Source organism: Pyxicephalus adspersus, chromosome 1, assembly GCF_032062135.1.
Source record: "Pyxicephalus adspersus chromosome 1, UCB_Pads_2.0, whole genome shotgun sequence".
Taxonomy (NCBI): domain Eukaryota; kingdom Metazoa; phylum Chordata; class Amphibia; order Anura; family Pyxicephalidae; genus Pyxicephalus; species Pyxicephalus adspersus.
Window position 1 is genome coordinate 171,355,439 of NC_092858.1, and position 13,484 is coordinate 171,368,922.

General features: G+C 39.9%; 1 protein-coding gene across 2 annotated transcripts in view; it reads left to right on the forward strand.

The window, feature by feature from the left end:
* The window catches only part of B4GALT4 (beta-1,4-galactosyltransferase 4), a 46,956-nt gene that overhangs the window by 19,367 nt on the left and 14,105 nt on the right, over window positions 1–13,484 (forward strand). For both annotated transcript variants that reach the window (XM_072398400.1, XM_072398399.1), the window contains one exon: window positions 884–1,283. In XM_072398400.1, the coding sequence (XP_072254501.1) occupies window positions 1,022–1,283 (262 nt within the window). In that variant the 5' untranslated portion in view covers window positions 884–1,021. The remainder of the gene's footprint in view (window positions 1–883; window positions 1,284–13,484) is intronic.

Genomic DNA, 13,484 nt, shown 5'->3' on the forward strand with positions numbered 1-13,484 from the left:
GCCAATGTTACACTGAGTACTGCCAGATGAGCCTTTGCAAGAAAAACATCCTGACTGGTACCCATGCCGAGATTGCTTGTGCACTGTTGCTCTATTCATTCCTATGGATTCCTGGTTCACATGGTGGCCTTTCAGTGCAACTTGGACCATCCACGGGTATTTAAAGGTTTCATCATGTATGCAGAATTAAAATTATAAGTACCGTAATCACCCAATCAGTAAAAGAGAGAGATCTCCTAGTAGAAACACTCATACTGGTGACTGACCGTTAAAATTATCCCATTGTTAGGTTTGATACCCAAAAAAATAGGAATTGGGGAGATTTTTTTAGTCACATTGGTTAAATAAGCACAAGGGCAGAAATAAAAAAAAAGGTGGCAGGTCTTCTAACCTTCCCACACAAACCAAAAGAAAAATTCACTTGGCAGTAGTTTCAGCAGTTATTGTTAAAAATGAAGGGGTAGGTCTGCCTTTAACACAGATCTCACATTCTGCTATGGCAGACATGGTACAATGCATGCAGGAATACCTTACATTCCAGCAGACCTCATCCACATTGTGCTGCTTCTTTCTTTACAAAAGCTTGTGTCTGGTAGATATTTGGTGTCAGGAACCTGTAGTGGAACGTTTAATAACCGGAAATACCATTCTACAAGACACAGAAGCAGCATGGGGTATAAAGAAATAACAACTAACAAAAAAAGTTTCCTGAATGGACTTTTGTTTTGTGGATCCCCTGTGTCTGTAAACAAGGGGGATGAATATTAAAAAAAATTCCAGTGATTTTTATTGCACCCTTGCTCCTACCTAAAACTGAATTTGTCTTTATGCTTTGCAAAGCTTAACCAATGCAAAAACTCACTTTTCATTTTTCTTTTTGCAGGTTGGATTGTTAGTGTGTTGGAGACCTCCTCTATGGGCGGCTTTCTTGGCAGTGGACCCTTGAAGATGAGATGACCAAACATAGCACCGTACTGCAGTTTGCCCTTTGTATTGGTGGTAGGGCAGTTTGGAGCCAGCAATGGGACTGAGTAGCACGATCGGCAATTTTTTCTGTCAGATAAGACTCTTACTTTTTATTGCTCTTTGTTTAATGATAGTTGGCTGGGCCAATTTCTACATGCGGGACAGTCCACATTATGCCCCCAAATATAGCAGTAACTTTTGGAAGTGTCCATCACCTGAGAGGAAGGTGGAAGACAAAACGATTCCATCGACTGTGAAACAGATCACGAATGTAGAATCAGAGGTGAAAGTTTGCCCTGTGCTGTCTCCATATCTAAGTAAGTACCCTACAGTATTCTGCCCGGGGTTCTTAAAGCGGAACTAAACTCAAAGAATACACTTATCTTTAATCCCGCAGATCCGTCGATCTGCTGGGAGGTTTTTGTCTGGGTCCCATGTGGTCTCGGTACCTGTCTTTGGTCTGGCAAAGAGGAAGCGACGGGAGCTGACATCTTCTTCCAGGTTCTTCTTCCAACGTACCCGATCTCGCACTGCGCAGGTGCGACATCAGGTGACGTAGATGGGGAAAGGGATTGCCTCTGCGTGAGATCGGCAGTTGCTCAGGCATGCACAGAAGGAGCAGCCAAGAGCCTCCAGCCTGCATGACGTAGGTAATCCTGGAAAGCTTTACTTTTATGTAAAGCCAAAATTTTGAGTTTAGGTCCGCTTTAAAAATTATTTTACGTGTAGTTGTTTGTTGTGATAAAAGGGGGGCTATTTTAACAAGACATTCCCTCTGTGTTTAGTAAATGCATCTTTTTATATTTTTTACTTTATTTTTATTTTTTTTTTTAGCCATTTAGCTAAAAATGCCAATAAACTACCAAGCTTTCTCATTTTATTGGAAGTGAATGAAAGGGTAGTTCAAGGGTTTTTTTTGGTAATGTTTTGCAATCATTTCTATTTTATTGTTGTTAAATTTCAGTGACCACTTTTATGGACTTGAATAGTAATGCTTTTCAAGTGCTTGGCTTTTTAAGCTGCTGAAAAACATTTTGTTTGTTAAAGAAGTACAAACAAAATGTGCTGATATCGGACGAGAATCTGGTGTGTACAGCGTTCTTCGTTCATGGATCCGTACTGGAGGACGAATTATCGTAATGAAAGCAAAGGGGAGAGAGCGAAGTGAGGTGTCACTTGTTGTTCTCCTCCTCCCCTCCCTATAGAACAGAATGTGTGCACAGCATAGCACAGCTCGTTCATGCATTGTGCAGTCTTTTGTCTTAGGATCATGAAAGATCTTTTCTAATGACAATTGTTGCACATCTATACCCAGCCTTACTCGAAACAAATGCAATGCCTTTAAACCATTTTGAACAATTGCCCGCTTGTAGCTTTGGATTCCAAGATTGGGCACCAGTTGAAGAGTAAATACACTGCAAATTAACCTTCCTGGACTACAGGTGTCCTTAGGTGTTTGTGGTGTTTTGGTGTGTCTGTTTTTTTTGCAGTCAATTTAAAGGTAACGTTCCACTATTACAGATGCTCAATCAGGCCGGTCATTATTGCAAAAAGGGACTGGTAATGTCCTTTCCTTAATAATCTGTCTTCCCTGCCTGGTTGCTGTGGGTTTCTGGCTGGCAATCATGGATTCCCATGGATTGTGTATTGAGGATGAATGAGCTCCCTCGTGCCTCCGCAGGAGTTACACCATCCCTGCATGTTCTATCAAGAAGGCCAATGATCGTCTCAGGTAGGAAGAAGAGAAGGAAGATGGTGAGTCCCTACGATGGAACTTAGATATATGAGTCGTGCGGGTTAATTTCTGCTTTAATAAGACCAGTGTCTTCTGCTCTGAACCTTTAAAATTTATCAGCTGAAATACTTCCCATTTCAGCATTATTTCTCACACGACCAGCAATAAATTGGTGATCTAAAAGCTTTTCAGTGGCCCATTGGATGAGCATATAGTGCTCTGGAGTGTTTTATTAGCGTGTATATCTGTATAAATTCACATTACAGAGATCATTATTATTATTATTATTATTATTAATAATTATTAAATAATATTATTAACCACCTGGCCGGTAAACCCAACCTTGGTTCGGGGTAAAAAAAATTGCTATTATCGATAAACACGAACTTTTCTAACTGTTTAAAAATCCCATCACTTACCTGGTCCCTGCTGTGATGATCCGTCGACCTCTAAAAAAAAAAATACCTTCTCCCCGCAGATCCTCCGGACACGTTTTCTGTCTTCATCCAGCGAGTGCAGTGACGATTACCGGGGTTTCCCGGTGACGTCGGTGCGGGCGGGAGGCGGGGCGGGAAATTCAAATCGCTTTGCATTGAACTCAATACAAAAAAAGCTATATTGAATCCAATACAAAGAAATCCTTATGTAATATATATATCATTGTAATATATATATATTATATAAGCTACTGTACAAAACATTACATTATAAACTTTTTTTAAAGATTTTTTTTTTTTTTTTTTTATGTTTTATAAAAAAAATTTAATTTCCCGTGTGGTCCCGGTATCTGTCTTTGGTCTAGCAAAGAGGAAGCGACGGGAGCTGACATCTTCTTCCAGGTTCTTCTTCCAACGTACCCGATCTCGCACTGCGCAGGTGCGACATCAGGTGACGTAGATGGGGAAAAGGATTGCCTCTGCGTGAGATCGGCAGTTGCTCAGGCATGCACAGAAGGAGCAGCCAAGAGCCTCCAGGGATGCATGACGTAGGTAATCCTGGAAGGCTTTACTTTTATGTAAAGTAAAAATTTTGAGTTTAGGTCCGCTTTAAAAGTTATTTTACGACAAAAAGACAAAAAGATCGTAATGAAAGTGAAGGGGAGAGAGCGCAGTGGGGTGTTGCTTGTTGTTCTCCTCCTCCTGTTCCCATAGAACAGAATGTATGTACAGCACTCGTTCGTGCATCGTGCAGTCTTTTGTCTTTGGAAAGCATCATGAAAGATCTTTTCTAATGACAATTATTGCACGCCCACTATTACAGTTGCTCACTCAGGCCGGTCATTATTGCAGAAAGGGACTGGTAATGTCCTTTCCTTAATTATCTGTCTTCCCTGCCGGATTGCTGTGGGTTTCTGGCTGGCAATCCTGGATTCCCTTGTGTGTATTGATGAGCTCCCTCGTGCCTCCGCAGGAGTTACACCATCCTGGCATGTTCTATCAAGAAGGCCATTGATCATCTCAGGTAGGAAGAAGAAAAGGAAGATGGTGGTGCCCTATGACGGAACGTAGATATATAAGTCGTGCGGGTTTATTTCTACTTTAAAAAGACCAGTCTGCTCTGAACCTTTAAAATTTATCAGCTGAAATGCTTCCCTTTTCAGCAATATTTCTCACACAACCAGCAATAAATTGGGGATTTAAAAGCTTTTCAGTTGCCCATTGGATGGTTTGGATTAGAAGAGCAATACAAATAGTGCTCTGGAGTGCTTTATTAGCGTGTATATCTGTATAAATTCACATTATTAATTTACCTCCTGGGCGTTTCACTGATGTCTAGATTTCTGTACCAAAAGCGGTACACTGTTTTTCATGATTTTTTTTTTTAAATTGAAGACCTGTAACTTACAGAAATATGTCCGAACAAGGGTCTAGTAGATATTCTGAATCTAAAAAAGTTTGAAACACACAATCATGTAAAAAAAAAATTAACTTTAATAATAAAATTAAATAAAAAACACAAAAATCAGCCTAAACAAGAATACATAAATAAAAAATACTGAAAATGCAATAATTCGGTATACTGTATAGTAATATATTTTTCTAAAACACCTCCCTAGTGTGGTAAATTTTAAAACAAAGTCACATAAATATAGACAAAACCACATAAATATATTTTGTATTATTTTGTATTGGATTGGATACAGGACTTTGTATTGAATCCAATACAAAATATCTGAAGTTCCCGCTATGATCCCCGCCGATGGACGTATGTACTGACATCATCAGGAATCGCAGAGAGACGCATATGCGAACGCCGGGTGTTCTAATTCTTTGCGTACTTCCATGCAAAAAGCGTTACATTTTTTGCATGGAAATTTATTTTAGATTGTAGGCTATAATTCCTAGGCATAACACACCAAAATATGTCCAAAATTTAATAAATTTAATAACTTATAAAACATGTATAAAACATAAAAAAATCCTAAAAAAAAATAGAGTGTAATGTAACTGTACAGTAGCTTATATAATATATATATATATATATATATATATATATATATATATATATAATAAAATTATATATATATTATATAGAGATTCCTTTGTACGGGACTCAATACAGCTTTTTTGTATTGAATCCAATACAAAGTGATTTGAATTTTCTGCCCCGCCTCCCGCCCGCACAGACGCATGTAGCGACGTCACCGGGAAACCCCGGAGATTGTCACTGCACACGCCGGGAGAAGACAGGAGAGGACGGATGTCTCCGGAGGAGCTGCGGGGACAAGGAAAGTGTTTTTTTTTCAGTTGTAATCTGATTACAACAATGTTGTATGACAATCAGATTGCACTGTAACGCTTGTTTCAATTTTTAGCTACCCCGAACCTGGTACGGGGTAAACGCTTGTAGCAAGTTTTCTTACCCCGAACCAGGTTCGGGCTAACCGCCCAGGTGGTAATAATAATAATAAAAAACAGGATTTATAAACCGCCAACATATTACACAGCGCTGTACATTAAATGACAGACAGATACAGACAGTGACACAGGAGGAGGAGAGGACTCTGTCCCAAAGAGCTTAAAATCTAGGAAGTGGGGGAAGTATCACACAATAGGAGAGGGGACCATATTGTAAATATTTTATATTGAGTGTTTTTTTTGCCGATAGAATCCACAAGGTACCCATAGACATGAGATGGTATTTTTACATGTGTGTACCAGCCTTTGGAAGAGGCAAATGATTAAGCCCGGAACTGGCATTTATTCTTCCACTGATAAGCTGGTTCCAAACCTCTTTTGTCTTACCCTTTTCTTGGCTGGGCCAAGGCAAAAGAATGTAGTATTAAACGTAGAAATTTTCTATAGCTGGGTGGGAAGAAATTGTAGGTGGGTAGCAGCCCCTGTATTTTGACCCAACTCTTCAGTAACCACCCAAAAACAGCCAGGTGGTGTGCCAAGCTAAAAGGGTCCGGGGAGAACGCTGGAATAATGAGCCATTCTGAAGGCAGTCTGGTTGTTTGCTAATGAATAACTACACTCTATAGCCAATGTGCAGCCTAAAGCTGGTGCCTAAAGCAAAACTCTAGCAAATATATAACACAAATGCAGTTCTGTATTTCTTAAAGCAGAATTAAAATTTCACTTTTAGGTTTCCTCAACCAGGCAGGTCATTATTATAGAAAACCACAGGCGATGATGAGGACTATCTGCGATTGTAGGAAATGGGTTAAATAATACTGGATATCAGATTTTAGACATGTAACAGAAAAAAAATAAAGTTGAGGTCTAGTCTTGACTCGACCCATTTCTCTGACATGACAGGTCTGGTGCGTGGCTGCTCCGGTACCCCTTGCTGTTATATGAAATAAGTTGAATCCTGCCCCATTGTGTATGTTAAGTTGTAGCTTAAACAAAATTTACGCCCTTAGGTCCCTGTGGCTGAATCAAACTGAAAAATTGACAGTTTATAAACCAATTTCTATGATATTTGATATTTACAGCTTTGACCATTCTCTGCTAAACATTTATTTTTCATCATCTGTTGTCCAACACCCACTTTCATTCCCAAACCCTCTACCTATGTCCTCATGCTGTCAATCTCCATCCCCATTTTTTTTTAATCTTATGTGAACTTGTTTCTTTATATTCTCCCAAAGCTGCAGAAATACTAAGCCGGACCTTGACGCCCCCGAACCACCTTCTTCCTCTATATCATATTTTATTTCTATCTGCAAATGTGATGGTGCTCTGCAAAGGAAAATTACAATTTTTTCTGTAGGAAGACTTTAAATCCTGAGTTTTTACCTTTATTCCTTATTTTTCTTAGTGGCTGCTGTGTATTGTGACCCAACTAATCAGTAACCAAAGACAGCCAGGTGGTTACTGAAAAGTTCCGGGTGGAGCGCCCAGCTAAAAGGAGCTGGAGAGAACCCTGGCCTGGTGTTCTGCTGCACAACCCCGGATGCTTCCGGTTGTAGGTAACTTAGGTGCTCTGGGTTGTAGCTGGTTGCTGGTCCTCCATTGCTAATGATAAGCCCATGGCTGAGGAACCAGTAAAATTGCAGGGCATAAGGGAGAAGCCGGTCTCATGGATTTAGCTAATTGCTTTTAAAGTTCTCCTATATGAAATATAAATTATTTCAGTGCAATGGGAGTCTTACTGCAAGGGTAATTTTTACTTTCTCTGAAGTTCAGCTTCAAGTGAACCTGTCACCGTCCTTTATGGCCAAAGCAGAAGCTCGCAGAAGTTTTACTCATTTCCAACTGCTACATTTACCACTCACAACATTTCCCTTGAACTCCTCACTTCTTCTGGATGTCCCTCATTGTATTTCATTACTCATTGCACTAAGGAGGAGTTTCACTTTTGTAAAAGGTTAACTTACTGTCTATCTTCTGTCACACAGCATTTTTTCTAGTATCTATGATCTCACCTACTGAACTCCTAAGTAAACATGATACAGGAAAAAGTGAATGTGTTCCAGATACTTATCTGCAAGAGAACCTCAGAATGAGAATGTAACGTGAACATAAACGTAGAGATAACACGGCAGGCAGGTGACCGGCTATTTAATAATTCATTATCTACCCCCAGCACAAGTTGCTTTGGCACTGCTGTGCACCACATTTGTTGTGCAAGGACCTTAATGTTTATTTATGCAATCAGGAAAGCAGGCTGCACCAAAATATCCTGATCTGTTTTTGCATGGCACGGCAAGGTTTTCCTAATGCAGTTTTTTTTTTTACATGATTGTGTGTTTCAAACATTTTTTATATTCATTATATCTACTAGAACCCTGTTCGGACATATTTCTGTAAGTTACAGGTCTACAATTAAAAAAAAAAAAAATCATGAAAAACAGTGTAACGCTTTTGGTACAGAAATCTAGACATCAGTGTAACGCCCAGGAGGTTATTAATAATAATAATAATAAAAATAAACAGGATTTATATAGCGCCAACATATTAGGCAGTGCTGTACATTAAATGACAGACAGATACAGACAGTGACACAGGAGGAGGAGAGGACCCTGCCCAGAAGAGCTTACAATCTAGGAAGTCGGGGAAGTCTCACACAATAGGAGAGGAGACCATGTAAATATTTTATATTGAGTGTTTTCTTTGCCGATAGAATCCACATGTTGAGGGTACCCATAGACATGAGATGGTATTTTTACACGTGTGTACCAGCCTTTGGAAGAGGCAAATAATCAAGCCCGGAACTGGCATTTGTTCTTCCACTGATAAGCTGGTTCCAAACCTCTTCTGTTTGACCCTTTTCTTGGCTGGGCCAAGGCAAAAGAATGCAGTATTAAATGTAGAAATGTTCTATAGCTGGGTGGGAAAAAATGTAGGCGGGTAGCAGCCCCTGTATTTTGACCCAACTCTTCAGTAACCACCCAAAAACAGCCAGGTGGTTGCTGTAAAGTGCTGGGTGGTGTGCCAAGCTAAAAGGGTCCGGGGAGAAAGCTGGAATGTTGAGCCATGCTGAAGGCAGTCTGGTTGTTTGCTAACGAATACCTACACTCTATAGCCAATGAGCAGCCTAAGGCTGGTGCCTAAAGCTAAACTCTAGGCAAATATATAACACAAATGCAGTTCTGTAATTCTTAAAGCAGAAATAAAATTTCACTTTTAGGTTTCCACAATCAGGCAGGTCAATATTACAGAAAGCCCCAGACGATGATAGGAAGTGGGTTAAATAATACTGGATATCAGATTTTAGGCATGTAGCAGAAAAAAAATAAAGTTCATGTCTAGTTTTGACTCGACCCGTTTCTCTTACATGACAGGTCTGGTGCGTGGTGATTGGCTGCTCCCGTACCCCTTGCTGTTATTTGGGATACGTTGAATCTGCTCCCATTGTGTAGGCTAAAAGCTTAAACAAAAGTTACGCCCTTAAGTCCCTGTGGCTGAATCAAACTGAAAAACCAACAAAGTTTATTAACCAATTTCTATGATATTTGGATTACAGCTTTGACCATTCTCTGCTAAACATTTATTTTTCATCATCTTTTGTCCAAAACACCCACTTTCATTACCAAACCATCTACTTATGTCCTCATGCTTTCAATCTCCATCCCCATTTTTTTTTAATCTTATGTGTAGTTGTTTCTTTATATTCTCCCAAAGCTACAGAAATACCAAGCCGGACCTTGACGCCCCCGAACCACCTTCTTCCTCTATATCATTTTATTTCTATCTGCAAATGTGATAGTGCTCTGCAAAGGAAAATTACTCATTTTTCTGTAGGAAAACTTTAAATCCTGAGTTTCTAACTTTATTCCTTATTTTTCCAAGTGTCTGCTGTGTATTGTGACCCAGCTAATCAGTAACCAAAGACAGCCGGGTGGTTACTGAAAAGTTCCGGGTGGAGCGCCCAGCTAAAAGGAGCTGGAGAGAACCCTGGCCTGGTGTTCTGCTGCACAACCCCAGATGCTTCCGGCTGTAGGTGGCTTAGGTGCTCTGGGTTGTAGCTGGTTGCTGGTCCTCCATTGCTAACGATAAGGTCAGAGTGTCCATGGCTGACGAACCACTAAAATTACAGGGCACTGGGGAGAAGCCGGTCTCTTTGAGATTTAGCTAATTGCTATAGTTCTCCTATATGAAATATAAACAATGGGAGTCTTATTGCAAGGGTAGTTTTTACTTTCTCTGAAGTTCAGCTTCAAGTGAACCTGTCACCGTCCTTTATGGCCAAAGCAGAAGCTCGCAGAAGTTTTACTCATTTCCAACTGCTACATTTACCACTCACAACATTTACCTTGAACTCCTCACTTCTTCTGGATGTCCCTCATTGTATTTCATTACTCATTGCACTAAGGAGGAGTTTCACTTTTGTAAAAGGTTAACTTACTGTCTATCTTCTGTCACACAGCATTTTTTCTAGTATCTATGATCTCACCTACTGAACTCCTAAGTAAACATGATACAGGAAAAAGTGAATGTGTTCCAGATACTTATCTGCAAGAGAACCTCAGAATGAGAATGTAACGTGAACATAAACGTAGAGATAACACGGCAGGCAGGTGACCGGCTATTTAATAATTCATTATCTACCCCCAGCACAAGTTGCTTTGGCACTGCTGTGCACCACATTTGTTGTGCAAGGACCTTAATGTTTATTTATGCAATCAGGAAAGCAGGCTGCACCAAAATATCCTGATCTGTTTTTGCATGGCACGGCAAGGTTTTCCTAATGCAGTTTAAGTTACATTTAAGTGTAGGTGTATTTTTTCTTAATGCAACTGCATTAGGAAACCCTTGCTGTGCCATGCAAAAACAGAAATTTCAGGATTAATCCCTAAAGCTTTTTTTACTCCTCTGGTAATACCTGAGTGTTCTACTGCTTTGCATTTAAACCCGATTCGATTGTCAATGTTCAGGTTGCAATGTACATACAACTGGGCAGGGTTGCAGTGTACCTACAACTCTGTATTCAACAATATAGCACACAGATCACTGACATCTGCTGGTGTATTTGACATGCATGGTGTTGGCATTGTGGGGTACATTTGCGAATGAATGATGGTGCACCATGGTGCAGTACATCACTGTGTTAATGCACAGTGGTGCATACATTTTACAGTGCATTTAAATATTGCATTTGTGAGAAAGGAGAACGAGGCTTGTCATTCTGTTTCTTTCTCTCCATGCAAGAATTTATTGTAGTCTATGTCTTTGCTAGGGAGACAAAACCACACTAACTGTCTAAGTGACCACACAGGAAGTGACCTCTATCAGAGTCATCCATAGATATTATCATTATTAGAGTATTTATATAGGGCCAACATATTACACAGTGCTGTACATTAAAGAGGGGTTGCAAATGACAGACATATACAGACAGTGACACAGGAGGAGGAGAGGACCCTGCCCCAAAGAGCTTACAATCTAAACAGTGGGGCAAGTATCACACAATAGGAGGGGGGATATCAAAACCTCACATAATGTTTTACCCTTCCCTGCACTGTCATGACGAAACAAACACTTGTCTGAAACAGTTTTTTAGTGTTTTGTGGAAGGGGCAGAGACACAAACTGTATTTGGTATTCTCACTGCAGAAAACATTTGGGAATCACATCACTGGGGTCTGAGATGTGAGAAGCCGAAGGGAGGTTCAGCTCACAGGTACTGACCAAAAAACATTAAATTTATTTTGGGATTAAGTTGAAATCATAGGATGAGAAAAACTTTCCACTGCCAGTTGACTGCAGTATGAAATTCTTGCAGTATGCATATATTGTGTATGTCGTAGATTTAACTGTTGGTGTAAGATGTCCCTACAGTTCACAAAGCCACAGCATTTGTGTGTCCACAGTTCCTGTACTGGTATTGAGGGAAAAAAATATGCATCCTTTAAACCTGTGTAGGTATACGATAGAGAATAATTACACAGGTCAACAAAAAATTAGTTTTGATAATCATCAGAAACCACAGCAAACTTTTTTAAAACTTTTTTTTCGAGCAGATTTCAGATCTGTTTTCAGTTTTTCCCTAACGTACAATTTTTGAGTTATGAGTACTATTATATTGTAACTATAATGAGTTATGAGTACTACTATAACATTGTACGTGCATGCATTTTGCACCATTGAAGTGAATGTTAATACATCTTCAGTGTAAAGTAAAATAAGGCACACTATAGTATGGATCTCCTGAACAGTGTCAGTCAGGTACCATTGTTTCTTCAGAAATGCTTAGAGTATGATTTTCTTGTCTACTCTTTGTCTGGATTGTCACGGTACAGCATCCAGCAGTAGTCAGCCATCAATTTTCATTCCAGAAACCTTGGTAGCGGTGCTCCATTAACTGAATGTCCTGGTGAAAACGTTTTCCTTATTCGTCACTTACCATACCAAGATTTTTCGGGAAGAATTCTAGATGTGAGTGCAAGAAATTTATTTTTATTGACACGCGACAAACCAATTTCTGGTATGAATCAAGCAGATTCTGAACTCCTTCCTTGTATGCAGGAGACTTTTATGGTTGCCCAGGAAATTTTCACACAGCCACTTGAATGCATCCCAAGCTTCTAGCTCAGCTACTGAGAGAGATTGTTTGAAAACATCATCCTGCAAGACTTGATCTGTGGCCCTATAAAAATTTTGCAGTGCTTATGTTTGGAAACTTCGCAACAGGGTACTGAAAACCCATGGAGTTTGATTTACCCATGGAAAGGTGGCAGAAATATTTTATGCGGATCAACCAGAGGCAGAAACTTGACACTGCTTGTTCCGGGTTTATAGGTATCTCTTGGTAGCCAATCACACTTGACATAATGGTCTCCCGTAGATCGGCTGTCCCACTAGCAGAGGAAACGGCAATATTTTGTGAATCCTCCTTACATTCCTATCAGCAAGCCAATGACCTTTAGGTCCCCCAGATGTTCCACTGGTGTGTTTTTTACTGGATTGCTTTAAGTAGTAAATTCATGTTGTCATAAGACTCCTTTAGGTTAACAGAATGGGCAATCAGTAAACTGGGTTTGGAATTACCATTATGCAGTAAGCCTTCTTTCAAGCCTCTTTTAGAGGAATCAATGAAGATACGCCATTCAGATGGAACATGCTCTTGTGACAAACTGTTAAAGAGTGGATTTATATCATGACAGTAGCACAGTGAGCCATCACTAATGAAGAAAGTTGTCAAGTTATGATTTTGTTTTCTTTAGTGAGTTACAGTTACACCCTTTGCAAGCGCTTCTGTTTAAGCCTTGAAGCAAGAAGTTCTGCTTTGTCTTTGGAGAAATTTAGATCACAAACAAGATCACTCAGCTCTGCTTGTGTAAAGGTCTCTGGTTCTGAATCTTCATAGGCTATGTAGTCAGGATCAGATGATTCGGGGTTGTAAGTGCCTGCAACTCCCACGCATTCCTTATCACCTTCTACAGAAGCAAGTCCATAATGTTTCGGGACCGGAACTGGCAATGAATCATCATGGGGAACAGGCCTTTTTGCAGAATTGAGGCTGGGATATACAATTTTGTGCTTAGTTTTACCTGAAAATCCACTTTTGTTGACGCAGCAAAAATAGCAGTCAACTAGATGGTCTCGCGGTTCTCTCCACACCATCAGGATTGCAAATGGAATTGCTGCTTTATGCTAATTTAGCCAGTCACACAGTCCATTGGAACAACTGGTACAGATGACATGTGGAGCCCAAGATTTATCCCGGTCACCAAGTGGACAGCCGAAATATAATGTGGTAATGTGGCGATGTGCTTTTGTCGTGAAAGGAAAGACACACATAACAGAAACTGGATCATTAACCACCTGGGCGTTACACTGAGGTCTAGATTTCTGTTCCAAAAGCGTTACAGTTTTTCATGAAATTTTTTTTTT